A 27,173-nucleotide genomic window follows, 5' to 3' on the forward strand; every position below is an offset into this window, starting at 1 on the left:
GTGTACAATATCATGGATATCAAGGGATCCATTGAGAGTGAATGAATAGTCTGGACAAGAACGTGGAGGTGAGCTTGTGGTCTACTGGCAAGAGTTCAAAATGGTAATATTGGATATAGTGAGTAGGATAGCTATGCCAGAGAAAGGAGAAATTGTGCTGCTGCACATGAAGAGGGATGGCTCAGTGGTCCCTTCAGAAAATGCCAAAATAGACAGAGGCAAGTTGTTTGTCTGGAATTGTGACAAGACAATAGGAAAGCAAAATTACTAAAAAGATAGAAACAAAACGGGAGAGCGCCTGGGGAGGGGAGGACAGGAGAACAAGGCAATAAAATAGTATTTAGACAGAGAAAATGAACTCAGGACAGAGCTCGAGCTGAAAAATTTTGTACATACAGAGAATAAATATTAAATGCACAATCTGCAGTAAAGAGCCAAGAACTTAACGTTCGAAAAATGAGAATTCCCTTACTGTGGTTTGTGTCTAGAATTTATGCACATTTGCTCATCCTGTTAGTGATATCATGATAACACCTTTAATGAGGCAGACTCCAAGTGGTCATTATAGAAGGCCTTGGCTTTATTTACAGTAGTTACACTATTTGAGTGATATTAAACTATACAGGCAATTGTCCAGTACAATGCAAATATTCCTTAGTTACATAACCTTAATTGATACATTTACAAATACTTGGAATGGCTCAATTTGTTATTTGGCAATTATAATTGAAGCCAGAAAACTACACAAAACTGAACAACAGGTACTGAAAAATCAATAAAAAGTTAAATTGCTCATTAAGTGCAAAGGAGCTTATATTCCTAGGTCTTAAAATGCCTTAGAATCTGGTGTTGGAAATGCCTTTGGTTATAAACCTTTTTAAAAGCTTCCACAACAGATCTATATTGTAAGACACTAGACATTGGAATGGAGACTTTAGAAATATTAGCATTGAGCCACTCTGCAAGAAGAGTGAAAGTTGTCCTGTATTTAAAGCAGCTGTGGTAAAGAAACTGATCCAGGTCAAACTGCCTGACACTATATTCAAGCACTTGTAAAGTATGACTTCAAATTGAACAACAACTACTGTGCAGTTGTACATTTTAAATATGCATATACATTCAAAATAGTAAAGTTAAATATTTCTGGCAAACAAGTTATTTTAAGGCCTTTTCATTATTATAGTACACAAAACAAGCAAGCACCATATGGACACTGCAACTTTGTCAGCAAGTCCATCCCTAAAAGAGATGCCAATATTTCCATGTGCACAATTGTGTCCATAAACATTTCTATTGACCTCAACGTCAAGTGCAACACAAATGGTGTTCATAGTATATTATGTGAATATTAAACTTGAAAAACGAATGGCTACAAAGGACTACTATTCAAATGTTTTCAAGTTCCATCAAACATCTTCAGTGGAGTCCTTTTTTTAAAGCAGTAGAATGCGCTTCCAGGGTACATCATTTTCAAATTGCAGTCATAGATTTGGCTGGTGCAATTAGTTGGCAAAAAAGTAGTTTAAAAAGTCAAAAGATTGGCAAGATATTACTTTGTTTTCTGAGCCCACTTGAAATCATCTGTTCTGGGTTTATTTCCGGTTAATCCTTCAATAATGCCCTCTAGTGTTTTCCAGAATCCTATTCTCTCCAGGGGATAGTTCAGCCAACCTTAAAAAATATTAAAATATAAACATTATTCAATTCCATTTAAAAAAAATCTGGCAGAATATCACTAAATAGAACAAGGATTACAAATGCCCTTACTGCTATCTTGAGCTAATGAGGAATGTGGACATACAAACTTAGGTTTAGACAGTATTAATTTCATACTGGTTTACTGAAATATATCAAGCTACTGATGTATTTTACTGGTTAATCTGTATTTTCCCAACATTTCAGAAATTACAAATCATATCTTCAAGATCAGTCAGGCAACCTGTACTGAAGCTTCAAGCTATGTGGCCCTTTTTGTGAGCTATCCTCAGAAAAATTACAGTACTGAAAGAGGCCCATTCAGCCTAAATCCATTCAAATGGAGCAACTAGTCATTCATTCTAATCCTGCATTCAAACAGCTGGTCTGTAGCTGTGTTTTAGCTGCAGATTCTGGTTCCTTTCAAAACCGTTAAGAGTTTCCACCTCAACCAACAATCTGGACAGTGAATTCCAAATACCCACTCTGGGTTTGAAAGAACTCCAACATTAATATGAATATTAACCCGTTTATCTTTTCTAGATAGTTAGAAACGTGATCCAGATTTTGATTCTATTGCTACGAATGTAGAAAGCAGTAAAGAGGTTAATTTTACATATATCGTATATACATGCAGCTGACCGATACCAATTGCTGACCTGTGGTAATGCAGAAGTAGGTTTCATGTGGAGACACGTGATGAATACGATGATGTTTTCGGGGTAGAATAATGTGCCAGTCCTGTAAAAAGCAGACCCATGATGGAAGTCCAAAATACGTGTGAGACCATTTGTGAATCTGATTGGTCAATGTGACAAATAATCCAACAGAGAAGACATAGCACTCCCAAGGATATATATCATACATGGCTTCTGCAAACAAAAACATATTTTCTTTAGATGTGAATGTACAGAAAGATAACGGATATCAAAGAACAATGTTTTGAAATTGCACATACATTACACCATTACACAACATGAAGACATTTTGCAAAACCATTTAGAAGTAAATGGTGATTTTAAGAGGACTGTAAATCTTATCAAAATCAGCACACCCTTAAGATTTGTAACCAATTTTATAACCATTGTCCTGAGCAAGTACTGAAAAAGCCAGTATTTGTACAAGGTGAATTTTCAAAATTGTATGTCTTAGAGGTAAAAGGACACAAACTGATCAAAACATCCTCAACCTGCTTAAGAAGATGATTAGTCAGAAAAAAAGCTGATATATCATAACCTGCTATGAACATATAAAATGAGATGGAGTTAATACGAAGACAAAACAACACAATTGCATACCTTGTTTCCTTGTTTAAAAAAGATGTAATGATAAGCCTTGCAATTAGAGGCTAGTCAGTTTAACATTGTTAGTGGAGAATTTTGAGAAGTGATCATTTTAAACAAAAACAATTAGACTATATTACTTAGTGTGGAAACAGGCCCTTCGGCCCAACAAGTCCACACCAACTCTCCGAAGACAACCCACCCAGACCATTCCCCTACATTTACCCCTTCACCTAACACTACAGGCAATTTAGCATGGCCAATTCAACTAACATGACCCGTAGGAAACCCACGCAGACAAGGGGAGAATGTGCCAGAGGCAGGAATTGAACCCAGGTCTCTGCCGCTTAGAGGCAGCAGTGCTAACCACTGTGCCGCCCCGTGTTGTTATTTCAACAAGTGCAGATCAATTTGGGAATGTTACATGGACTTAAGGATAAATCATGACAGTGCTTGATATTTTGAGGTGGCAATCAAAGGGCCATGAAAGGTTGATATGATACCTGTTCCAGAGGTGTATCTGAAGAGACTGAAAATACCTATAGATGGTCTTTGAAAAGTTGTTTGATAAAGTGGCACACAACAGACTTGAGCAAAACTGTGGCTCAAAAAGGAAAAGGAGCAAAATGAATACAAAATTAGCTCAATTGACAGGATGAAGAGAATGTACTGGTGAATGGTTGTTATTTTTGGGCTGCAATAGAGTTTATAGCGGAGCTCACTACAGGCTGGAATTAGTACTACTGCTCTTTTGGATATGTATTGATAACCTTGATGTTGGTGTACAGGGCATTATTATTTCAACACTTTTGGATTATACAAAACTTCATTCTCCTGGTTCACAATAATTCAATGGACTTCAAAAGGAAGTAGGCAAGAATGGGCAGATGAAATTTAATGCAAAGAACTGTGAAGTGATCTAGTTTAGTAGGAAGAATGCATACAGCTGATCTAAAGACATTGCAGAAGTAGAGGGTGTATGCTTGCAAAAATCAATTGGTTGTGTCAAGGCAAATTGAGAGAACAATTATTAAAAACTGAAGTATCGAGGGCTTCATTGAAAGGGTCAGACAGCAAAAAAAAAGTTATGTTAAGCCTGCTTAAAACACTGGTTTGGCCACTGAAAAAGTGCATCTAGTTCTGAGCACTAAATTTTAGTAAAGATGTGAACGCATTAAAGAGGGTCCAGAAAAAAAAACTCAAGAATGATTTCAGAATAAGGTACTTAACTGGAAATGGTTCAGAAAAGATTTACAAGAATGTTGCCGTGGATGGAGGGTTTGAGCTATAGGGAGAGGCTGAATAGGCTAGGGCTGTTTTCTCTGCAGTGTCAGAGGCTGAGCGGTGACCTTAGAGATTTATAAAATCATGACAGGAATGGATAGAATAAGTAGACATGATCTTCTCCCTGAGTTGGGGGGAACAAAAAAAAAAGTCCAGAACTAGAGAGCATAGGTTTAGGGCAATGGGGGAAAAGAGATATAAAAGTGACCTAAGGGGCAACTTTTTCATGAAGAGGGTGGTACATGTATGGAATGAACTGCCAGGAGGGAGTGGTGGAGGCTAGTACAATTACAACATTTAAAAGACACCTGGATGGGTATATGAGTAGGAAGAGTTTGGAGGAATATGGGCCAAGTGCTGGCAAACGGAATTAGATTAGGATATCTGGTCAGCATGGATGAGTTCGACGCAAGGGTCTGTTTCTATGCTGTATATCTCTATGATTCTAAGTTATAGATAGTTGAGATTTGATAGAAGTATTCAAAATCACAACTGAGAAGAGTGAATAGAAATAAACTATTTCCATTTATGAAAAGACTGAGAACCAGAGAGCACAGACTTACGTCGCTGGCAAAGGAAGCAACAGCAACTTAACGGAGGGAAAAAAAAATTTCCAGTCTGCAGTTAAGACCTGGAATGAACTGACTCAAAATGTGGCACAGGCAGGTTCAATCGATTTTTCCAAAAGGGAATTGTTCAATCCCAAAAGAAAAACAAAATTACAGGTTACAGAACAGCAAAGGGACGATGGCTATCTGAAGGAGCAAACAGAGAAACAACAGACTGCTGCTGTGCTGTAACCATGTTAATGCTTTGAAATCCACAAGTTGAGTTCCAAGTCAGCAGCCCAGGTATTTAAAAATCAGCTCGTGTTGATAAGATTTCAAATGCACATCCATCCAGTGTAAATTTTACTCCAAACTATGGCAGTAAACAAGCAGGCCAACTCAAAAGTTTGTAGAAATGGGGAGAAAATGTTCCTTGGCATATAACAGGCATTTTGAGGGACGACACATTTATTTCATTGCGTCTATTCAAAACGGTTGACAACTCCTTTCTATACACTACTTCTGCTTAAGTTCATTCCTTGAACGAAGGCAGTCGCAACACCTTAAATGTGTAGTAACCTTCATCATGTCACATGCCCATTTTTACTCCTCACCTCTAATGTTGCACTCATTAAAATCAAATATATTCCATCTATCACCATCCTCTATTCTTGTTCTGTGCAATGTCTTTGGAATGGTTTGGAACAAGCTTTGGTTTTCTCAGTGCACAAATGTAAATAAAACCCACAAAGTCCATTCTGCATGGATGCTGTCAGTCGGGCAGAACCCAAGCCTGGGATTCTGTTTGAGTGCAAGAAGAAATTTATTATTAAAAGCTATTTTATTTTGCCACTTACTGAACATTACTTGGCTCAGTCACCTCTTTAAAGAATAGATAATTCTAATACTTCCTCAACTCCCCTCTTCACTATCTACACATGCAAAGATATTAACTTCATCTACAGATCCTTCAGAGTCCTTCTCCACCTATATCCCTCTCTACAACCTCTATGCTCATGAACAACCTGTTCTATGAAACATTCATTTCAGCAGATGATATGGTCAGTCAAATCACCTGTGCTTTCTGGAATTTTGAAACATTGTTCTGATCAGATCATCAATAAGCCCCAGTAGATACACCAGTTCCACAATGGTCAAACAAAAACAAGATTCAAATATAAATTCAATGTATATTTTTACATCCTTAAAAACAGTTAAGAGTTCTTGGTCATAGAAAACTTGCATCTGAAAATGGAATCCAAATGATGCTCACTTAGTGCCATCAATAGATTCTCTATAACCATCAAGGAATAAGAATTCATTTTGTCCTATTGAGCTTAATTCCAATTTATCAATATGATAAGACCTTGATTACCCAGGGGTTTTCAAGAGAGTCGAGTCAGGGCAGAAACTCTGAAGGGTCTCAGATAAAGCAGGAACCTTTATGCTGAAAGTAAAAATGTGATCCCGTCACCATTCAAGATTAAAGAACAAAGCTTTGCACCATATATCCTAGATTACCATCTTAAACGAGTGAATAACTTGGTTTAAAATTAACTAAAAACCTTCAGGCAGCTTGTGTGCATTTCATACACAGCTTTTTAAAATATTGCTAAGTTTGCAGTTTCTGATGAATTACTGAAAAATGTATCAAAACTCGCAAGTGACATGTTAGAAAACTTCATGCATTAATACAACAAGTAAACAGATGTTTGCATAGCCTTGAAACACCCTATAACCCTGCAGGTGGTGCTCTGCGGTAATTTTTGCTCAGTAAAATGAGAAGGCACAAGAGAATTTTTAAAATAACATCCACTGTATTAAATTGAACAAACATTGAATTAAATGGGATGATATCAAAGTTCATTAATCAAGTACCAAACACTCCAATGTCACACTGCCAATTGGTACAGTACTGATTGTATTTGAGCAATAATGTTGAACGGTAAATATAATTGTTATGGATTGAAAATAGGCAGAGTTTGACATCTGAATTTTAGGGCATGAAGGGGTACTGTTTTCTGACTTCTAACAATCATAAGTTATTGATGAATTAATGATCTGATAGTTCTTTATAACCTTCTGAAAAAGTAGTACAGGAAGTCATTTTAAGAAGTTTTCAAAGAAAGTGCAGAATAATTCAGATTCTTGTTCAGGATCCCTACACATTTCCCAATTAATCATACAGGCCAAAAGCTACATTACATGATGACTAGGCACTTCTGTCTACGGGGTAGGTTAAAAATAGTACCTTTCACTAGCTGATGCAATAACAGAGATCCAGCTCTCAGCTGGGCAGTGGGACAGATTGGGGAAGCTGGCCATCCTCATTTCCTTTCATCTTGTAAAGAGAATTTATGAATTCACTGGAAAAATGTTACATTGAGAAAATTGGATGTCGCAAAAGGAAACATCAATTTCATTAGCAATTAAACATGATGTTTATTCACTTCATAGTACTTCCTGGAGACTTTTTGAAGAAATTAAGTGATAGCAGTAAATGAAAATTTGCTTTAAAAGATGGAATGTTTAAGGCATTTATAGAAAGCTGACAATTTTATAAAATATGGACTATTCATTTCGGATTCCATCATCCAACTTAATACCAAAGACTTTCACGGGCTGAAGTGGTTTTAAAAAGAGATCAAAATCACTGACTTCAAGTAGCCATAGACATCAACTGATTCACACAAGTGGCCAAGTTTCAGAAAACCAATGTGGGTTAGACAAGAGGCAGCCAACCATAATTAAACATTTTATCCAAAGGCAATGAAACCAACCAGTAACCACCCCCCCCACCCCCCTCCCCGTGTAGGTGTGAAATGCCCTTCATCTCAAATTGATTTATAGCTCAGAATGTTCAAATATTAGAGATGGATTCAGCCTACAATTAACAAGCCTAAAGACAGAACTTGCACTGAGATGGAATTTCCAAACAAGCTTGTACTTCAAGGAGTTGTTTTTGACAAACAGATGAAATGCCAGACGCAACAGTGTGGCTGAAAACTCACTCTCTGGAAGAGCTCCCATTGGCAATACTGATTGGAAAGAGGCATCAGGACACAGAACAACTAATATTTTGTTCTGAAGATCCGAGAAACAAATTAACTAACCTTGGTCTCAAGTTAAATTCTTTACACCTCAAGGACACTCAAAAGACTCAACTGTAATTTATTTTATTGACTGAATGAGTGGGGTAATTCCACAAATGCTATATTGCTTGATCCAATGTTACCACAGGTAAAATGGCTCGTTCAATCAAAGATGAAATAGATTTTTCATAATTTGTGTATTAAAACAATTAAATACACATTGTTAAAGGTATTGCCGCAGCCTTAAAAGCTATCAATATGTTTGTTTTTACAACTAACTGCAGAGGCAACTTACTCCTCGTCATCAGCTTGCTTCAAAATCTATTTTTGTTTACTGCCAAGCACACAGGCATAATTACTTCATAGAAAGCTGGAAACTATAGGCCAGTTAGCATAATATCCATCATAGGGAATTGCTAGATTGCAGTATTAAAACAGATTAAAGCAGGAGCAACATGATCAGGCAGTGAACATTCTTTTCTGAAAGGAAAATAGTTTAAACATTTATTAGCACTTTTTGAGGAAGTAAAAAGAGATAAGGGGAGTACTGTAGACTGTATTTGGATTATGATAGAGCACATGATGTAGAGGGCAATATATTAACATTGTTAAACAAGCAATATTTTAATCAAACAGTAAATAAGGATTTTAAAAAGTTATTTTTGTTTAGTTAGCTTCACTGATTTTTTTTTTTTTAAAAACCTTGCATGACATCTAGCTGTTCCTGGCCGGGCCAATATTTATTTCCCATTCTTACTTGTTCTTGTGAAAGTGGTCATAGCGAGCAGTCTTCTTGATGCACTGCATCCATTTGATGTAGGTACACCCCAAGGCTGTTAGAGTTCCAGGATTTTAAACCAGCGACACTTAAGGAATGGTAATATATGTCTGAGTGAGCGTGAGAGATTTAAATAGGAACTTGCAAGTGATGGTAATCACATATGACTGTTTATCCTGGTCCTTTTCGATGGTAGTAGTTGTGGGTTTGGAAGGTGCAAAGTTGGGTGCCAGGGTGGATCGGTGATTAGCATTGCTGCCTCAGCACTAGCGGCCAGAGTTCAATTCCAGCCCTGGGCAACTGTGTGTGGAGTTTGCACATTCTGCCTGTGTTTATGTGGGTTTCTGCATGGTGCACCGGTTTCCTCCTACAGACCAAAGATGGGCAGGTTAGATGGATTGCCATGCTAAATTGTCCATAGTGTCCAGGAATTAGCAGGCTAGATAGATTAGCTATGGTAAATATGAGGGTAGGATGCGGTTCAAAAGGCCAGTGCAGTTTTGATGGACCAAATGGCCTCTTTCTGCACTTTTGGAATTCTGTGATTCTACAAGGAATATTGGTGGATTTGTGTGGTGCTTCTTCTGAGTGGCACATGACTGCTACTGAGCATCTGTGGTGAAGAAATGGTCACTCCTGTGTGATATCAGAAAGCGATATGGAATTTAAGGCGACATGGTGGCTCAGTGATTAGCATTGCTGCCTCACAGCACCAGGGATAAGTCTTAGGACTAGCCACACTACCATACATCAAGAGCATTTCCGAACTGACAGCCAGACTACTGCGACCACTAGGACTTATAACAGCACACAAACCAACAGCCACACTCAGACAACAACTCACCAGAACGAAGGACCCGATACCCAGCATGAGCAAAACTAATGTAGTGTACAAAGTCCCATGCAAGGACTGCACAAAACACTATATAGGACAAACAGGAAGACAGCTAACAATCCGCATCCACGAACATCAACTAGCCACGAAACGACACGACCAGCTATCCCTAGTAGCCACACACGCAGCTGACAAGCAACATGAACTGACTGGGACAACACTACCATTATAGGGCAAGCCAAACAAAGAACAGCCAGGGAATTCCTAGAAGCATGGCACTCATCCACAAACTCCATCAACAAACCCATCGACCTGGACCCAATATACCGGCCACTACAGCGGACAGCTGAAACTGACAACCGGAAGCGGCAGGGACAGGCCACTATAAATGCCGGAGGAAACACCACAGAATCGCTTCACAGGAGGCTCCCAAGCACTGAGGATGTCACCTAGACAGGGGACAAAACGTTTGCAACAAAAACTTCCAGCTCGGCGAACAGAACCACAGCATATATAAAAAGTTTAACAGTGACACAAATACCCTCCACATTAGTTTCTATTACTTTGTGTTTTTACATCAATTATGTGGACCTCTTGATCCACCAGCACACTCCTGGTCCTAGCAAAACGTTTGCTGTAATTCCAAATGGCAACTCTTGTCAATTCAAACATCATGTGTCCACACAACTCACCCCCCCTCCACCCCACCTCTTATCTGCAGCTCCCTTACAGCCAATCCCAGTCCTGAAAAAGGGTTACACCCGCAAGTTCTCCACCTCCTGATGCTGCCTGACTTGTTGCGTTCCTCCTGCTGGTCTATCTTGGATTCCAGCATCTGCAGTTTTTGTCTCTAACGAAATTGGTTAACTCAGCATGATCCTGGGACAGAAACCCAGGACTTTGTTTTGATTGGATTTATCTAGGGAGCAAATGAGCCACTCAGTTGGGGAAGCTTTTAAGAAGGATGAAATGATTGTGATTAATCCCAAAGCACTAGTTCTTTGACAATCACAGTGCATTTGAAAAATTCATGTACTGAATCAACATACCTGGAGATACAGTTAAAAACGTGTATGCCATATTAGCCAGGGGGATCACAGTAAGCATGCAATTATCGCCATTTGTTTCAATGAAGTCATGCCTTGTTATAGCAGTAGGATCAATATGATGTTCTCTGAATGGTCTGATGAAAGCCTGAAAAAAAGGAGGGAAATATAACTGCAGAAACACAAACTTTGCATAGTAACTTGTGAACATTTTTGCTGTAAAGGGACACCTACATTATAATATCATCACTTTAACAGTGCATAGTCTCAGTACGATAAAATACACAATACATAAATAAAAGTCTGGATTGTTTGATCAGAATAATGGTGAGGCTTTATGGCTATCTTGAGTAAAGCAGATAGGAATTTTCAGAGCACACCCTGCCATGGCTCAAGGCAATGGCTCACCAATACCTTTTTACAGGCAGATAAGGTTGTAGAACAAAAGCTGGCTGTACCAGCCAATGTCCACATTCTAGGAACAAATAAAATTGTAGTATTACAAGTTCCAGATATTTGTACTTATTTACTATTGACAATTTGTTTCAGAATTGAGTGGTAGCAGAATTTAGCTTTTCATCATCATCCATAAATAAACATCAAGACTTGGCATCAGCATTCATGTGCCAAGTCTTAACTTTGCCAAAATCAATATCGAGTTAGCTTTGTCACCTAGATTTATTATTTCTAGTGAATTATGAAGGCAACTTTCAAAGGCTGGGAAGTAGCAGGGAAAGATTTGTTTGATGCACGTTTACCCACAGCGAGGAGCCAAGGATTCTTAAAATGGATCACAAAAATACACTAAATTACCTCTAGCAACTACCAGAAATAACTGGTGGATGTTCCCAATGCAGACTCTAAAGTACCATCCTAAAGCAATATCAAGAGGAGAACACTGCAACTGAGCAGTGTGGCCAGCTGATGATCAAACCAAGGTAGAGGTACATTTTGAATGGCAAACATATAACATATCAATAACCATATGAACAAGTAGTTAAGGAGTCAGACCCATCACTTCCTGGTACACAACTCAAATGTGTGTTTCATTGCAAATGTGAATGCATTCCACAACAGAGAAATAAAACTAGCCAGAGATTTTACAGAAACAAGGTAGGCAGTTTGCAGGTTATGGACAAATACCCATAGCGGCAGTGGGGAGATTGGAGGTGGGAGGGTGTTTGGGAGAATTGGAAGAGTTGGGAAGAGATAGTCAAAAAGGAGCACATTCACAGAACTTAAGACTTTGCGAACTGTTAAAAACAGCCTGGGATAAAAAACTGGGGAAAGTTATTGGTATAGTTGATCAAGGCTGTGCGTTGATATGTGAACAAAGACATGAATTTGGAAAGATAAGGGAAACAGGAGACAGTGTCAATGAGACTGATCAGGTGAAAAAAGTGCAAGATGAAGATGTTGGAACTTTGGATAAGATTCTTTAAAAAAGGAGCAGTTTAGGAAACAGGATTAAAGTCAGGTGTAGGAAGTAAGCAAAACATGGAAAAGAAAAATTAACAGAGGAGACAGGACAGTTACAATGGGGCAAGGCAGAAAGTTGAAAAGCTTGAAGTTGAATTCTGTTTTGCCACTAAGACACTGAATATGAACGGCAATTTGCTAATCAGAACATGAGACTACACATCTTGGTCAGCCTCAGTGAGCACCTGGGAAGGGAAAAGATGATGATCAGGAAAACGCAGGCAGAGTTTTTAAAAGAAAGAACTACTTAAGATATTAGTTTTCCCAATGTTTAAATTCGGTTGCATCACAGCATTTCAATTAGGCCGCTTACTCCACAGAAATTGATGGAAGAACTCTGATTTAGTCATCAAGATTGAGGCTCTGTTCTATTCCCTCTACTACTCTTTCCCAGTTTTGAAGTCTTCATGCGCTTCCTCACCCCAGTAAATCATAATGGGAGAAGAGCATAATGTAATTCACAAGTTATAAACAGTAAAGAAAGGAAGGTATTGCAGATTACTGCTTGCATATCACAATAATAAATTGAACATTATTATATACACTGGTTTTTTCATTAGTTTGACGAAAATCAGAAAAATATAAATTTGGATATATACCTTGCCAAGTATAGGCAGGTCAACAGAACCCCATGTGTCTGCTCCCCAGTGGACTAATCCTGATGCAAAATCAGCAGTAACCATCCCTGCAACTGGATTAAAACAATTTCAAACATGAGTCCGCTATACAAAAACTTACAAGATGTATACACCTTAAGTGTTAAGGATTATTAACAAATTGTTCAAATAAAAATCTATCCAAAAGCTGTGTATTTTATAATTAATAATTTCGTGATGAACTCCTGTTTAACAACTTGTATTTACATAACACTTAAAATGTAGAAAAATATTGCGAAGTACTGATCAAAAAGGATACAAAACAAAGGTTATTCATGAGAAAAGCATGATTAAAAAGACTGTTAAAAGTCAGGTGTGTATTTCTTCACCCATCCTCTCCTCAGAGATTTAGGGAGAGCACTCCAGAGCTTAGGACTCAAACAACTGATGACATGTTTGTCAATGATAGAGTGAAGGAAGTCAGCAACGTGCATGTCAGTGTAAGTTGGAAAAATTACAAGTTGTCAGCAATGTGGCAGACCTGCAGATGGCAATGCCATGAAATAATTTAACTATAAAAATAGAAGAAACAATTTTAGAGAAATAGCAGAGGACTATGTGGAGGAATGAGGTAGTTAAGTGATTAAAGGCAGGACAGGCTGAAATTTGTTCATTTGAGTATTTTAAGCTTTAGGATAGAGGGATAGAAAAAGGAGATTATATTAAACTTGTGTGAAATGCTCATTTGGCCTCAGCTGGCATAACCTAACTTACACATCCTGAACACTACGGGCAATTTAGCATGGCTAATTCACCTAACCTGCATATCTTTGGATGTGGGAACAAGCCGCAGCACCTGGAGGAAACCCACGCAGACACGGGGAGAATGCGCAAACTCCACACAGACAGTTGCCTGAGGCGGGATTTGAATCCGGATCTCTGGCACTGCGAGGCAGCAGTGCTAACCACTAGCTCTAAGGTAGAAGATAGAGGGTGGTGGTGGTGGTGGAGGGTTGCCTTTCAAACTGAAGGCCTGTGACCAATGGTGTACCACAAGGATCAGAGCTGATCCACTGCTTTTCATCATTTACATAAGGATTTGGATGTGAGCATAAGAGGTATCGTTAATAAGTTTGCAAATGGCACCATAATTGGAGCTGTAGTGGACAAAGAAGGTCACTTCAGAGTACGGGATCTTGATCAGATGGGCAAGGAGTGGCAGATGGAGTTTAATTTAGATAAGTGAGAGATGCTGCATTTTGGAAAGGCAAATTAGGGCAGGACTTATACACTTCATGGTAAGGTCCTCGAGAGTGTTGCTGAACAAAGAGACATTGCGTGCACGTTTATAGTTCCTTGAAAATGGAGTCGCAGGTAGATAGGATAGTGAAGGCTGCATTTGGTATGCTTTCCTTTATTGGTCAGAGCATTGAGTATAGGGGTTGGGAGGTCATGTGGCTGTACAGGACATTGGTCAGGCCACTGTTGGAATATTGTGTGCAATTCTGGTCTCCTTCCTATCAGAAAGATATTGTGAAACTTGAAAGGGTCCAGAAAAGATTTACAAGGATGTTGCTAGAGTTGGAGAATTTGAGCTCTAGGGAAAGGCTGTGCCTTTACTGCAGAACATTGAAGAAACTGGGACATTAAGTATACTTAAGACTGAGATAGTTCTTTAATCAGTAAGGAATTAAGGGAGAAGGGAGGAAGGGTTTGAGGACTATCAGATCAGCCATAATCTTATTGAATGGTGGAGCAAACTCAATGGGCCAAAAGGCCTACTTCTGCTCCTGTTTCTTGTGACCTTAGAGGGGTAGAGGTGGGTAACGTTATGGAGACAGGAGGATGCGATCACTTATGACATGTAAAGCTCGATTTGGGATCAAATAGGATGGAACTTTGGGCTATAATTCTATTGCAGAGCACATTAAACATTTACTTGCTAAGCGTCTACTTACTAATTCCAATAAGGATCAAATGGATGTGGTCCCAGCTGAAATTCATCACCAGATGATAGAAATTGCAGTTCATGAGAGCAACGTTTAGAATAACACATACCCATTCTTGAAATCGTTTAACTGTGGGAGAAGAAAAGAGAATTATTTAAGTTTAACTGAGCAAAGAATGCAAAACTTATTCAAAATCTTTATCAGTGGTTTTAAGTCTACCTTCTCAGCACAAACCTAGCTTGCCATTTATTCTAAAATCTGAAAATTGTCCCAGTCTGTACATCAGAACCTGGATTCTGATCCTGTTAGCTATCCTAGACATGAAACAAAAACCTTGTTCTGTATAGTATGCAACAACTACATCACATTTGGAAAAAAAGCATTCGCGCACAGGCACCTTCTGGCTCACTTATCAGAAAAAAGGTGAAAGAACTGACTCCATATGGATGGCTTAATCATAAAAACTAAAAAATTGTTGACCATCACATTAAGTCCCATTCAGCAATAAAGAAAATGTCTCACTACCACTTTCTGCTTACCCAAATCGATCAGTGCATAAATCCCAATCACGGAAATTGGATGATGCCATAGAGAAATTCAACACCATCCTTAATAAATCATTGTCCTGTAACCCAAGGGAAACAAGTCCTTGGTGATTTCAAGGCCAGAATTGGCCTAGAAAAGCAACTTGGACACAATGTAGGGAAAGCAAACTGCAAGAGTCATCATTCTGCGATGTTAGAACACCCTCGCTCCAGACAGAGGCACCTGCTTGGCCACATCATCATCTGAGCATGGGACTCCAATGTCTTTAAATTCACTCTCAGAATAGGGCCATTGCTGACTGGGCCTGCATTCATGGCACATTCCTAGTTGCTCTGAGGGGTAGTGGTAGTGAGTTGCCTTCTTGAACTGCTGAATCCTCACTTGTCCACATCATCTGTGCTATGACAGGAACTGACAAATGCTACACTAGTCACCAGCTACTGTAGTCTACTATCTCCATCACCCTGCCAACCTTGAAATTGTTGCGCCAACAGGTAATTCAATGGCAACAGACTCAAAGTAAACCTAGTTGGTTCAGTGCCTCATGGCTAACGTGGCAATGCTCAATGAACAGAAACAGTCCGTGTTAAATCCCTATGTAGTACCTGCAAAGAGATTCTCTACAAGGAAGCACCAAGACTTGTTTGATAAAAACAATCAGGAGCTAGTAAAATTGCAAGTGCAAGGTTTTCCTGAACCTGAAATTTGACAAATGCTGAAGGGAAAGAAAGCAATCTAAAGACAAATGACGGCTGAGGTCCAACAAAAACAAGCGTGATCCAAGAACAGGTGGTGATAGAGAAAGGGCAAAAAACACACAGCTCACTGATAGCCTTGACATGCATGGATCCTTCAGCCCAGTCACAGCCCATCTATGGGCAAGCAACCAAGGACATACCCAACTAACAATGGAGCAACATGCATGAAGTTCAGAAAGAGTGAGCACTTATTGGAAGGAGCAAGTTATGGTCTTGCCAACAGCATGCTACTCATCATCATCTCCATACTACAGGTTGAAAAGGTCACACGATAACTGGGAACCAACAAGGCCACTTGCACAGATAAAATTCCTGCCAAGAGATAACAATTTGTGACAATTTTTTCAGAAAGGAAGCAAGATTCAATTGTAGGAACTACAGGGGAATTCCCCCTACTGTTTGCCTCAGGAAGGTCACTGTCAAAATGCTTCTCAATCACCCCCTCCATTAGCTGAACAGCTCCCACCAGAGTTGAATTGAGAATTTTGTTCATCAAGGAGCATTTGTCAGGATGTTCACAAAACAAATTCAAGTACAGAAAGCAGTAGTAATTGCTAGATATGGCATGTTTTAATCCCCAAAGGCCTTCAACTCTCAACTGGGAGGGACTATGCATTCTGCTCAAATTTGGTTGCCTGCAAAAATAAGTCATCTGCTGCATGATTGCACGCAATTAGTGATCTTCACTAACAGATCCACTATCGGTACAAAATGTGCACAAACAGGCGTAAAATAATACTTTGTCATCATTAAATATTCTTATCCATCTTCTTTGCCATAACATGCATCCTATATCCATGAATCTTCCTGCTATTATGGGCCTAATCTACAGGATGTGGGAATCTATTCAATCTGCACCACCTCCACTCTACAATTAACACCACCACAACCTACACTGAGCTCCTTTACATAGACTTATGTTCATAGCGACCAGGCTCCAAACTATCATCACTGTATTCACAAGAGAAATGGGCCCTGGGTTAAACATCCAGAAGAAAACAGAAGGCCGTCTACCAGTTGTTCCTGCCACACTGAATGTCACTGGTCAATATGGAACACTTTCCATACTTGATTAGCCTTCTCTCAGTGAGGGCAGAAAGCAATTCAACACCACAAGAAGCTGGACACCAACCAGGACAAAATCAGTCCACTTCATTGACACAATATCCACAAGTATCCACTCCCTCCACTATTGACATTCAGGAGCAGCAGTGTGTACTACCTACAAGGTGCACTGCAGAAATTCAGAGATCCTCAGACAGCACCTTCCATATTCATAATCACTTCCATTCAGTAGGTCGAGGGCAGCAGATATATGGGAACACCACCACCTTCAAATTCCCCTCCAAGCCACTCACCATGCTGGCTTGGAAATATATTGCCATTCTTTCACTGTCACTGAGTCAAAATCCTGGAATTCCCTGCCTAACAGCATTGTGGGCCAACCCACAGCAGGTGGACTGCAGCAGCTCAAGAAGGCAGCTCACCACCACCTTCTCAAGGGCAACTAGGTTTGGGCAATAGATGCTGGCCAGCCAGCAATGCCCACATCCCACAAGTGAATTTTTTAAAAACTAAATCAGTGTGCTAAGTGAAGCATTCGGCCCTCTGAGGAACCAACTCTTTGATTAAAATATTTCACACCCAGCACCAAGATCATGGTTTAAAGGGTAGTAGTGTTATAAGCCATATGCAGAGTCATGGACAATGTACATCTCAATATCTTGAGACAATGCCTTTGATGGCTACACAAAATCCTACAAATTTCCTGACAGAATAGGTGCTCCAATATCAGTGTTTCCTTTCAGGCCAACATCCCCAGCAATAAGACACTGACTAGGATCAATTTGTTGCATTGGGTAGACCATATCATCTGTATGCCGGAGAAGACTTGTGATGATGTTGCTATTTTAACAAGGTTAAATTGTCCTTTTTTTTCTCTCCCAGAAAGGTTGTAAAAGCAATGATTCCAAGAAGTCTGGCTTGGGTGGGTTTTAGGGCCAGTTTGACTGTAGGTAACAGATACTGCCTCAGGAAAACAGCTTTCAAGTTTTTAAAGGAAACACTTACACAATGAAAGAGGAATAGCCAGTTCTCCCAGCTCAGCTTTACTCTGGTTTGGATTTAGCAGTCTAGCTGTTCACAGAAAGCAGGCAGTCAGTTTGAGGCTGCTAGTCCAAGAAACAGCTACATGGAAGAAGGTTTCCACGCTGAGTCCCTCTTTTCTCTCAAGACCCTGCATCTGATTTTACCTTTTGTGCCAAGGGGTGTTTATGGAGAGTGTTGCAAGTATTTCCAGCAGATGGAGAACAAGTGCAAACAATGGAAGGGGCACATGAAAACAACAGCATCCTACCTACCCGGCTTGAATGAACACTATTTATCCCCCAACCTCAGATCCAGCAGTGGACCATTTCATCACCTCAAAATCCACACCAGAGCGGCAAAAAGCAATCAACTTCAAAGGATATCTGAGAAGAATATTCTGAAGTACAGTATGAAATTAAGTATTTTATCTATAGAGTATTTTGGCATAACAATCTTTCAGATAAGTGAGTAGTGTGCTTGTGAATCCTCAATTCTTTCGGCAAGCTCTGGAAACGGAATATTAAGGAAAATACTAGTTCTCAACATTGAGGCACCAATGCAGAATTAAACTAGTAGCACTAATTAAAGTATTATTTTTGGGATATGCTATGAAACTTTGGAAAGGATTTTCTGTTTAAAATGTGGCTAGTACATACCAGTTTGTGTTTTGATATTCAGACTCCAATGTTACATGTGACTAAGCTCCAGTGAATTCCAGGAAGGCTGAGAAGAAATTCAAGAACACACAGTGCAATCCAGCATAATCCACTAACACCATTAGTGTTCACACAGTGGACACTGACACATTCCTTTATCCAATGTTCCTTATGCTAAAGCTCTCAATAATTTATATGACACTTACTGTCAGTTTTTACTGCAGATGGCCATCAGATGAACAATTGTCAAATCAAGTGAATATGAATATCAGGTGATGACAATACCTATTAGTTAGCCAACATCTCATTCGACAAGTCATAAATTGTGAATATATCTAAATATTTTAAAGTTAAGGGATCAAAATATTGAAAAACCAAATCTATAGACAATACAAAATTTAGCTAATCTCAAGGAAGATTGTGACAGAATACAAGACATTGTTAGCAAAATTCAGAATGGATGTATAAATGGGAAATTGCAAGATGTTGCATCTTTGTGTGAGAAATAAGATGACCCTTGAGAACAGTTTGAAAGTGGGGTACAGATTCATAAGTTATTTAAAACTGTAACATAACTCAAAACCATAAAACAATGCAAATAAGGAGCTGGAACTGATCAAAGGAATGAGATTCAAAGCAGACATGTTAAACTTACATAAAGTCTTGGCTAGTCCACAGCTCTGGTTTTCAGCATACAGAAAGGTACAATATAAACTGAAAGCCTCCTTAATTGTGAATAAGAGTTGAATGAATATTTATAATTCTAAAGTTTGAAAATAGAGGCAAGTTTGGCATTATCCTTGAGCTCCAAATATTTGTGCTAATATATATTTATTCTTAAATTATTGGGTAATTCCAGCAGATCTGGAGTGGCATTCAGGGTAGATGTGGCAAGGTTGGCAGAATTCATTTCCTAAAGAGATTACTTTTGAACCTATGAGGTTCACAAATGTGAATCCATGTCCTCAGAGCATTAGACTGGCCTTTGGATTACTAGATGGAAATGTGTTGCTGGATTACTAGCCCAGTGACATTATCACTGTAGCATCATCTCCCAATGTGGCCATAAAAATATCCACAGCACTAAAAAAAGTGTATGGTGATCTCCCCAAGTGTCCTGTCAGACATTTCTCTCTCAGCCAACATCACTAAAACAGATCATCTGGTCATTTTCTCAGTGCCACATGCAGGACCCAATTGTGCTTCTTAAAACAGTGATTACACTTCAAACAAGTTTTGTTTACTGGTTGTACATGGTTTTGCCCTATCTGGAGGTCATGCAAAAAGCCATATAAAATGAAGGTTTGTGTTCAGTATTAAAGAAGAGGAGGTCAGGAATCATATCACTGTAATCACTCAAAAAAGGTTGCAATCTCTTGCACAGTAAACTAGTCACCTTTCTATATAGAAATTTGTGGCTAATAACCTAGTTCACTTGAATTTATTTTGCTGTCATTTAGTGGCAACTCTTTAAAAAAAATTGGAATACTAACTTTGCACAGTGGCTTAGTGGTTAGCACTGCTGCCTCACAGCACCAGGGACCTGGGTTTGATTCCAGTCTCAGGTGACTGTCAGCGTGGAATTTGCACATTCCTCTGGTTTCCTCCCACAATCTAGGTGAATTGGCTACACTAAGTTGCCCATAGTATTCAGGGATGTGTAGGTTAGGTGCATTAGTCAGGGGTAAATATAGAGTAATAGGGGATGGGTCTGCGTGGGTTACCCTTTTGAGGGTCAGTGGAGCCAAATGGCCTGTTTCCACACTGTAGGTATTCTATGAAACCTGTTAGACTAATAGACCTATTTCCCCTTTCTTAAAATGATTGAAGAATTGTGAATGTCACAACCTAGAAACAAGTCAAATCAATTTGGGTTTGCAAATATTCATTTTAAAAGACAGGAATGGAAATTGCTTGGCGCTAGGAGTTTCTGATATTTTAAAACAAAATGTGGTATAGTTACTTCACCCATCAACAGGCTTGACTAGCTTACTTGTGGATGATTTCTCTCTCATCCACTTGAAGCCAGATTTTCCCAAACCCAAAATTTTAGGTCACTGTTTCATCTTTCTCAGGGAAATAAAATCTTCCTTGCCTTTTCAACTCTAAAGTATGAGCTCAGCACAACACAGGTCACCACCCAGGTTGTAATCACCTAATTCAACACAGCCTGTAGATTAAATCGAGACCACACTTTTGGACAGAGCAGTCTCAAGAGTGTTTGCTGTGCAATGGGAAGCCTGATCCAGATCTTAAACAAACAAACAAACAAACATACAGTGTTGCAATCATAAGACAGTTAAATGAATACTGGAATCTCAACCTTATTATTCCACCCTCAACATTTACGGTATTCTCATCTTGGAACAGTTTATCTCATCCACAAGAGGGAAGATCTGGTCACCCCGGCTTTTCCCATCCCTTTATACGGGGAGAATGCGGGTAAGTGGAGTTGAAATGCCCATCAGCCATGATTGAATGGCGGAGTGGACTCGATGGGCCAAATGGCCATACTTCCGCTCCTATGTCTTATACAAGCCATGATCGGTGCAAACTTGATGGACCGAATGGCCTAATTCTGCTCCTATATCATGGTCTTATAGAAAGTCACAGTCTTCCCTCAGCTTTAGGTGGAAATCTCATTGCGGCTTTAAATGTGAGAGTGCTCCCCCACCCACCCACTGTGGGTTCCCTATTACCAGAGGGATCGTTGCACCAGTGGATCGCCCCAGTTGCAGGAGCTTCAGGAAGTCAGCTCATTCGCCGAACCATCAGCTCCCACTCTCTCCTGCAGTCCCATTGACACACCGTTTCCTGGACATGACGATAATCACTGCCACCCAAAAGAGTATCGGTGAGACCCTGGTGGAAGTGCTGGCCGAGGAGACGGTGTATGAGGCGGCTGGGAGGGAATCTCTCATTCCGCCTCCCATTGCTCTCTTACCGGGAGAGTACAGCTGCGCCAGCTCCTTGGCGCCGGGATGTTGAGGGCCCCATCGGGGTGTGGCCGGATCGCCGCCCTCCTGCCAAGTAGCCTGACTCGGGCTGTTATCGGCAGCCGCGGCCCCTGGCCCGGTGCTGGACCCAGACTCAGGTTCAGGCTCACTCCAGGACGACACACTCGCCATCTTCCTGTAGCCCAGCACTCTCCTATGACTCAGCCAATCATAGGCAGACATCCGCCCTGGGACGTCACAAAGCCCACCAATACCACCAATCCGAACGCACCATCTCCCCGATTCAACCAATCAGAATGTCGTCTGCTGCTGGTCGCTGGCCAATCAGGACTGGCATAATCCATGACGCGTGGGTCAGCTGAGGACAGCATCAACCCAAAGTCAGAGCTTTAACAAGGTGGGAAGGTGGACTGTGACTCATTGTGTCTGTGCAGTGTTTGGTCTGTAACCTTGTCTGCTGCCGTGGTATTTCAAGTGCTCATCTAAATATTTATTGCGAGTTGCTATGAACATTGCCCTTTTAAACAGAGATTTCTAGGTACACAATATCTTCTGGATGAACAAAAACATTTCCTCCAATTCCCTCTAAAATTTCCTGCTCCGTACGGTAACCGCATTAACTGGGATTAAAAAAGGTTCATTTGCTATCGTATAACAGGGCACCCACTCAGTAGGTGGGTTCTGTTGAAGCCACAGCTAAATAATAAGAGACTGGATGGTTAATAAATGGAACTGTAAATAGAATAACTGTAAATTCGAGTAATTCAATCTGTTCTTTGTAATGTTAAGACGGGCAATGTATATATCTATGAACGACATGACAAATTGTACAAGTACCAAAGATTTATTTCTATGAATAAAGTATATTTTGAAATAAAAAAATCAAAACTTCTGTACTTAATACAGTCCTACCCTACAATGTGTAGTCTCTTGCCTCATTAGTCCTCCCAAATGCATTACTTCACTTTTTATTAAATTCAGATTTCATCATCACAGCCATGTTGCCAGAACATTAACTTGGATTACTAATCCAGTGACATTACCACCACGTCACCATCTCCCCATATAGTCGCACTTAATGGGCTCGAAGGTACTTTGAGATGTTTGGGTACCTTTGATAATGTGCCTCATTATAGCTTAATGGTTAAGATCAGAGAAAGTGGAAACAATGGATAAGTGGCAGCATGGAAAACTAGCTGGCTTCCAGAAATCAGACAATGAGAGTGAAGGGTGATTACATAGGTGGCAGAATGTAGAAAGTGGTGTTCCATAAAGATCAGACATGGGATCACTGCAGTTCATAATTTCCATTGGGACCCAGACCCCAATGGAAATTATGAACTGCAGTGATCAGAAAACCTCTCCAACCTGGTGAAGGTCTTGGAAGTGGTCTGAAATTGCAGTTATCACCCCTGAACACAGCACTTACTATTTATGCAGGAGCAGGAATCAGCTCAGGCATCACACTATGCCTTTCCCAGAGACATCTAGAGTAATAGATGGTCCAAGTCATCCATGCAAACCAGAGATCCTAATTAAATCTGGTCCTATTTTCCAGCACTTGGCCCATATCCCTCCAAACCCTTCCTATTCATATACCCACCCAGACGCCTTTCAAATATTGTAACTGTACCAGCCTCCACCACTTCCTCTGGCAGCTAATTCCATACATGTACCACCCTCTGTGTGAAAAGGTTGCCCCTTAGGATCCTTGTATATCATTCTGCTCTCAAACTAAATCAATGCCCATTAGTTCTGGATTCCCCCCAACCCAGGGAAAAGACCTTGTCCATTTATCATATCCATGTCCCTCTATAAAGTCACCCCTCAGGCTCCAACATTCCAGGGGAAAACAGCCCCAGCCAATTCAGCCTTTCCCTATAGCTCAAGTCCTCCAGGCCTGGCAACATCCTTGTAAATCTTTTCTGAACCCTTTCAAGTTTCACAACATCCTTCCGATAGGAAGGAGACCAGAATTGCACACAATATTCCAAAAGTGGCCTAGCCAATGTCCTGTACAGTCACACTATGACCCCCCAACTCCTATACTCAATGCCCTGATCAATAAAGGAACGCATACCAAATGCCTTCTTCCCTATCCTAACTACCTGCAACTCTATTTTCAAGGAACTATGAACCTGCACTCCGATGTCTCTTTGTTCAGCAACACTCCCCAGGACCTTACCATTAAATATATAAGTCCTGTCCTGATTTGCAAATTATTTAAATTAAACTCCATCTGCCACTTATTAGCCCAGTTGCACTCTGAGGTAACCTCCTTCGCTGTCCACTTCACCTCCAATTTTGGTGTCATCTGCAAACTTACTAACTATACCTCATATGTTCACATCTAAATCATTTACAGAAATGACAAAAAGTAGTGGACCCAGCACTGATCTTTGTGGCACACCATGGTCACAGGCCTCGAGTCTGAAAGGCAACCCTCCACCACCACCTTTGAGCCAGTTCTGTATCCAAATGGTTAGCTCTCCCTGAATTCTGTGAGATCTAACCTTGCTAATCAGTCTCCCATGAGGAACCTTGTCAAAAGCCTTACTGAAGTCCTTACCGCTCTGCCCCCATCAATCCTCTATGTTTGTCAGCTGTGTTCATTTAAACCCCATTTTGGAACCATGCTACATGGAATCCAGAATACACAGAACAGATCACATCTGTTCCCAGTCCATTTTTTTTGGATAGCCAGGGTGATCCTTTAGCGAGCTGAAATATCTCTGTGGATATGGTTGCAAGACACCTTTTAGGTGGAGTCATATACCCTTTTAGAAGGAGGATTCAGTTACGCATTGGGAGGTTTTCAGATACCTTTTGGTATTACTAATTGTAGTAAAGGTTATATGTGAAAGGTACATAAATAATTTGAACTGTTAAAAGGTCTAAAAAGGATCTGTAAAGCCTGTCATGAGTTGCCAAAAACTTTTGTCAATAAAGTGTCAATGTTGTCAAGTAATTTCAAGATCTATCAAGAAGTTTCAAAGCAAACAGTGGATAGCCATTTTTTAAATAAAACATAAGGATTGAGGAGGCTTTGGAATGAAGAAAGACAATTTCTAAATTTATGGGTGATAGTATAGGATAGTGTAGGGAATAGTTCACAGGTCAACACAACATCTAGGGCGTTGTATTGTTCTGCGTTGTATTGTTCTATGTTCTATGTTCTATACAAAAATGGGGATGTTAGTCAATACTTAGCAGGACTACAACAAAATTATAGGAGAACATAATTAAATTTGCAGAATGGCCAAATAATTTACAATTACATTTCAATATTGATAAATGTGAAATAATACATTTGGTTGGATGATTGGGGACATCATCTATTACAATAAAATCTGGTGAGTCGGATCCCTGAGAACTATCCACAAAGTTGTGTTAAGTGGAACTCAAGATAGCCAAGGAGGTGATTTGCATAAATACATGCTATGTCGTACACAAGATTGGCCAATGCAGAATTACCATTTCAGAATTTCAGTCTATCATGGGCATCATTCTATTGGACTTTCTATTCAACAGCAGGAATGGCTGACAAGTCTGGTACCACTCCAGCTTCTGCCATCCAAAGTTGACTCAATTGGTTAGACCACACTTAGAGACATCAGGATGTGCAGCAGTTCTTATTCTCTTCCTTGAAAGGGAGACTGTCTGCTTGTTGAACTGTTCACGATGTTCATCTTGTGTTTCAGAATTGTTGACAAACTTGATGGTAGAGCTTTCCACTCCTTCACCTGTCCACTTATCACTTCAAGCTATGGTTTTCCATTTGCTCTATCAACTTCACCTTCTGTCCAACTCACAACATATTTTTTTCACAGGCGTAGCCACACTGCAGGTACTTTCACAGTGAAATCTCAATATCAAAACATTGGCTTCTTCAATGCTCTTTGATATTGTACTCTTGTGATGCCTAACTCTGCCGTGATTGAATGGTATAGTCACATGACAATCGTACACAAGGTTGGCCAATGCAGAATTCCCATTTCAGAATTTCAGTCTATTATGGGCATCATTCTATTGGACTTGCTATTCAGGAATGGTTGACAACTCTGGTACCACTCTCGCTTCTGCCATCCAAAGTTGACTCATCATGATGTCACTGTACTGAGGAGGTACAAGATAAGATGAACATAATGATACCAGATTGCAAGCACATCAATGACTAAAATTTTTGCCATGATTAGTAAGGCTGTAAGAAAAGCAAACCAAAACTAAGTTTTACATTAAGAGGTAAAGAACTAGAAGGTATGGAAGATAGTAAATCTGCATTTAAATTGGTTAGACCACACTTAGAGTGCCATATGCATTTGTGGTTCCCAGGTTATAAAAAATATGTAGGAACTGAAAAGGCTGACAAAGAACATTTACAAAACTGTTGAAAGTTGAAGACTGTATAGTGACAAAAGAGATATTTGAAATTATGAAAGATTTTGATAGAGTGAATACAGGGAGAATTTTCTTCTTATGGAGAAGCCTGAATTCAGAAGTAACTTATTTTCCCAAAGATTGGTGAGAATGTGAGCTCATAACCAGAAGGAGTAGTTGAAGGAAATAGTTTAAATGCATGTTAAAAAAGGGTAATCTAAACAAGCATCTGAGGGAGAAAGGAATAGAGAAGTTACAATAAGTGTTTGACTTGTACTGGTTGTGACAAATGATTTATTTCCGTGACAAATGTTTAATTTAATGCCAAATTGAACTAAGCATGGAAGGAAGTTAGGGCTGAAATAGGAGGAGTGAGGGAGGCTAGGTGTAGATTTGACATGTACTAGAACGATGAGGCTGGTGGGTATAGAAAATGGTGGAAGAATAGGGGAGAATAGAGGAGGTGACAGGGGGCCTAAGCATGTGGGAGTAGGCTAAGAGCTTGTAGTGGGGAACAGATGGGAATGGAGGAGGGAGGAGCCACACAGGGACATTTTGGATTAATTTTTTTTCAATTTATCTCTCAGAGGATGCATCCATGTTGAGGGCACCATCTCCCCCTCTCAATGGAACTGCTGAGGTTACAGACTGTTGGCTCTATCTACACCCAGATCACTATCTTTAATTCAACATGGAGTCTGGAGATAGCCAATTCAAAGGCTGCCTTCAATAGCGCTGTTAAGCTATTCCCACTGCTGTCAAGTGTAGGCTTGGGATTTCTGTTTGATCTGAATGTCAGGGTTCTGAAGTTCATAATTCTGTCCACAGTCTTTAATTCCTGCAGTCTCCATGACAATTCTAAAGTGTTGGTTACACTCTGATAGGATATGCATGGCATGGTCAAGGTAGATTCGACAGAGAAAGAAAACAAATCTGGAGAAGGAATGATGTTCCTACAGGAAACAGAGAAAGAGGAAATATAAACAAGGTTATTGTGGAAGTCTGTGGCATCATTGTAACTATCAGTGAATATTCTACTATTAGAAATAGAAATAGGGAGGTCAAAGAGCAATATGAAATTCAAGGATGGGCCTTGTAATGGTAAAGGAGGATAATGGTTAAAAAGAAAAATTGGTGGCATTGTCTCACCCAGAGATAGAGCAGGAAGCAGTTTGACGGTAAGATTGAAACAAAGAATGTGCAACA

At 39.9% G+C, this 27,173-nt stretch overlaps 1 protein-coding gene across 1 annotated transcript; it reads right to left on the minus strand.

Moving 5' to 3' along the window:
* Positions 1-558: 558 nt before the first annotated feature.
* LOC122560066 (plasmanylethanolamine desaturase 1-like) lies at positions 559-21,788 on the minus strand. The gene is made up of 6 exons (XM_043710271.2): positions 21,578-21,788; positions 14,595-14,714; positions 12,640-12,731; positions 10,565-10,709; positions 2,355-2,567; positions 559-1,671 (listed from the first exon to the last, which is right to left on the minus strand). Exons 1-6 carry the CDS (start codon positions 21,759-21,761, stop codon positions 1,550-1,552), a joined length of 876 nt encoding a protein of 291 aa, XP_043566206.2. The 5' UTR covers positions 21,762-21,788; the 3' UTR covers positions 559-1,549.
* Positions 21,789-27,173: the final 5,385 nt, after the last annotated feature.

The sequence above is a fragment of the Chiloscyllium plagiosum genome, unplaced genomic scaffold, assembly GCF_037043375.1.
Source record: "Chiloscyllium plagiosum isolate Xiang-an unplaced genomic scaffold, Cpla_swu_hap1 HiC_scaffold_15, whole genome shotgun sequence".
Taxonomy (NCBI): Eukaryota; Metazoa; Chordata; class Chondrichthyes; order Orectolobiformes; family Hemiscylliidae; genus Chiloscyllium; species Chiloscyllium plagiosum.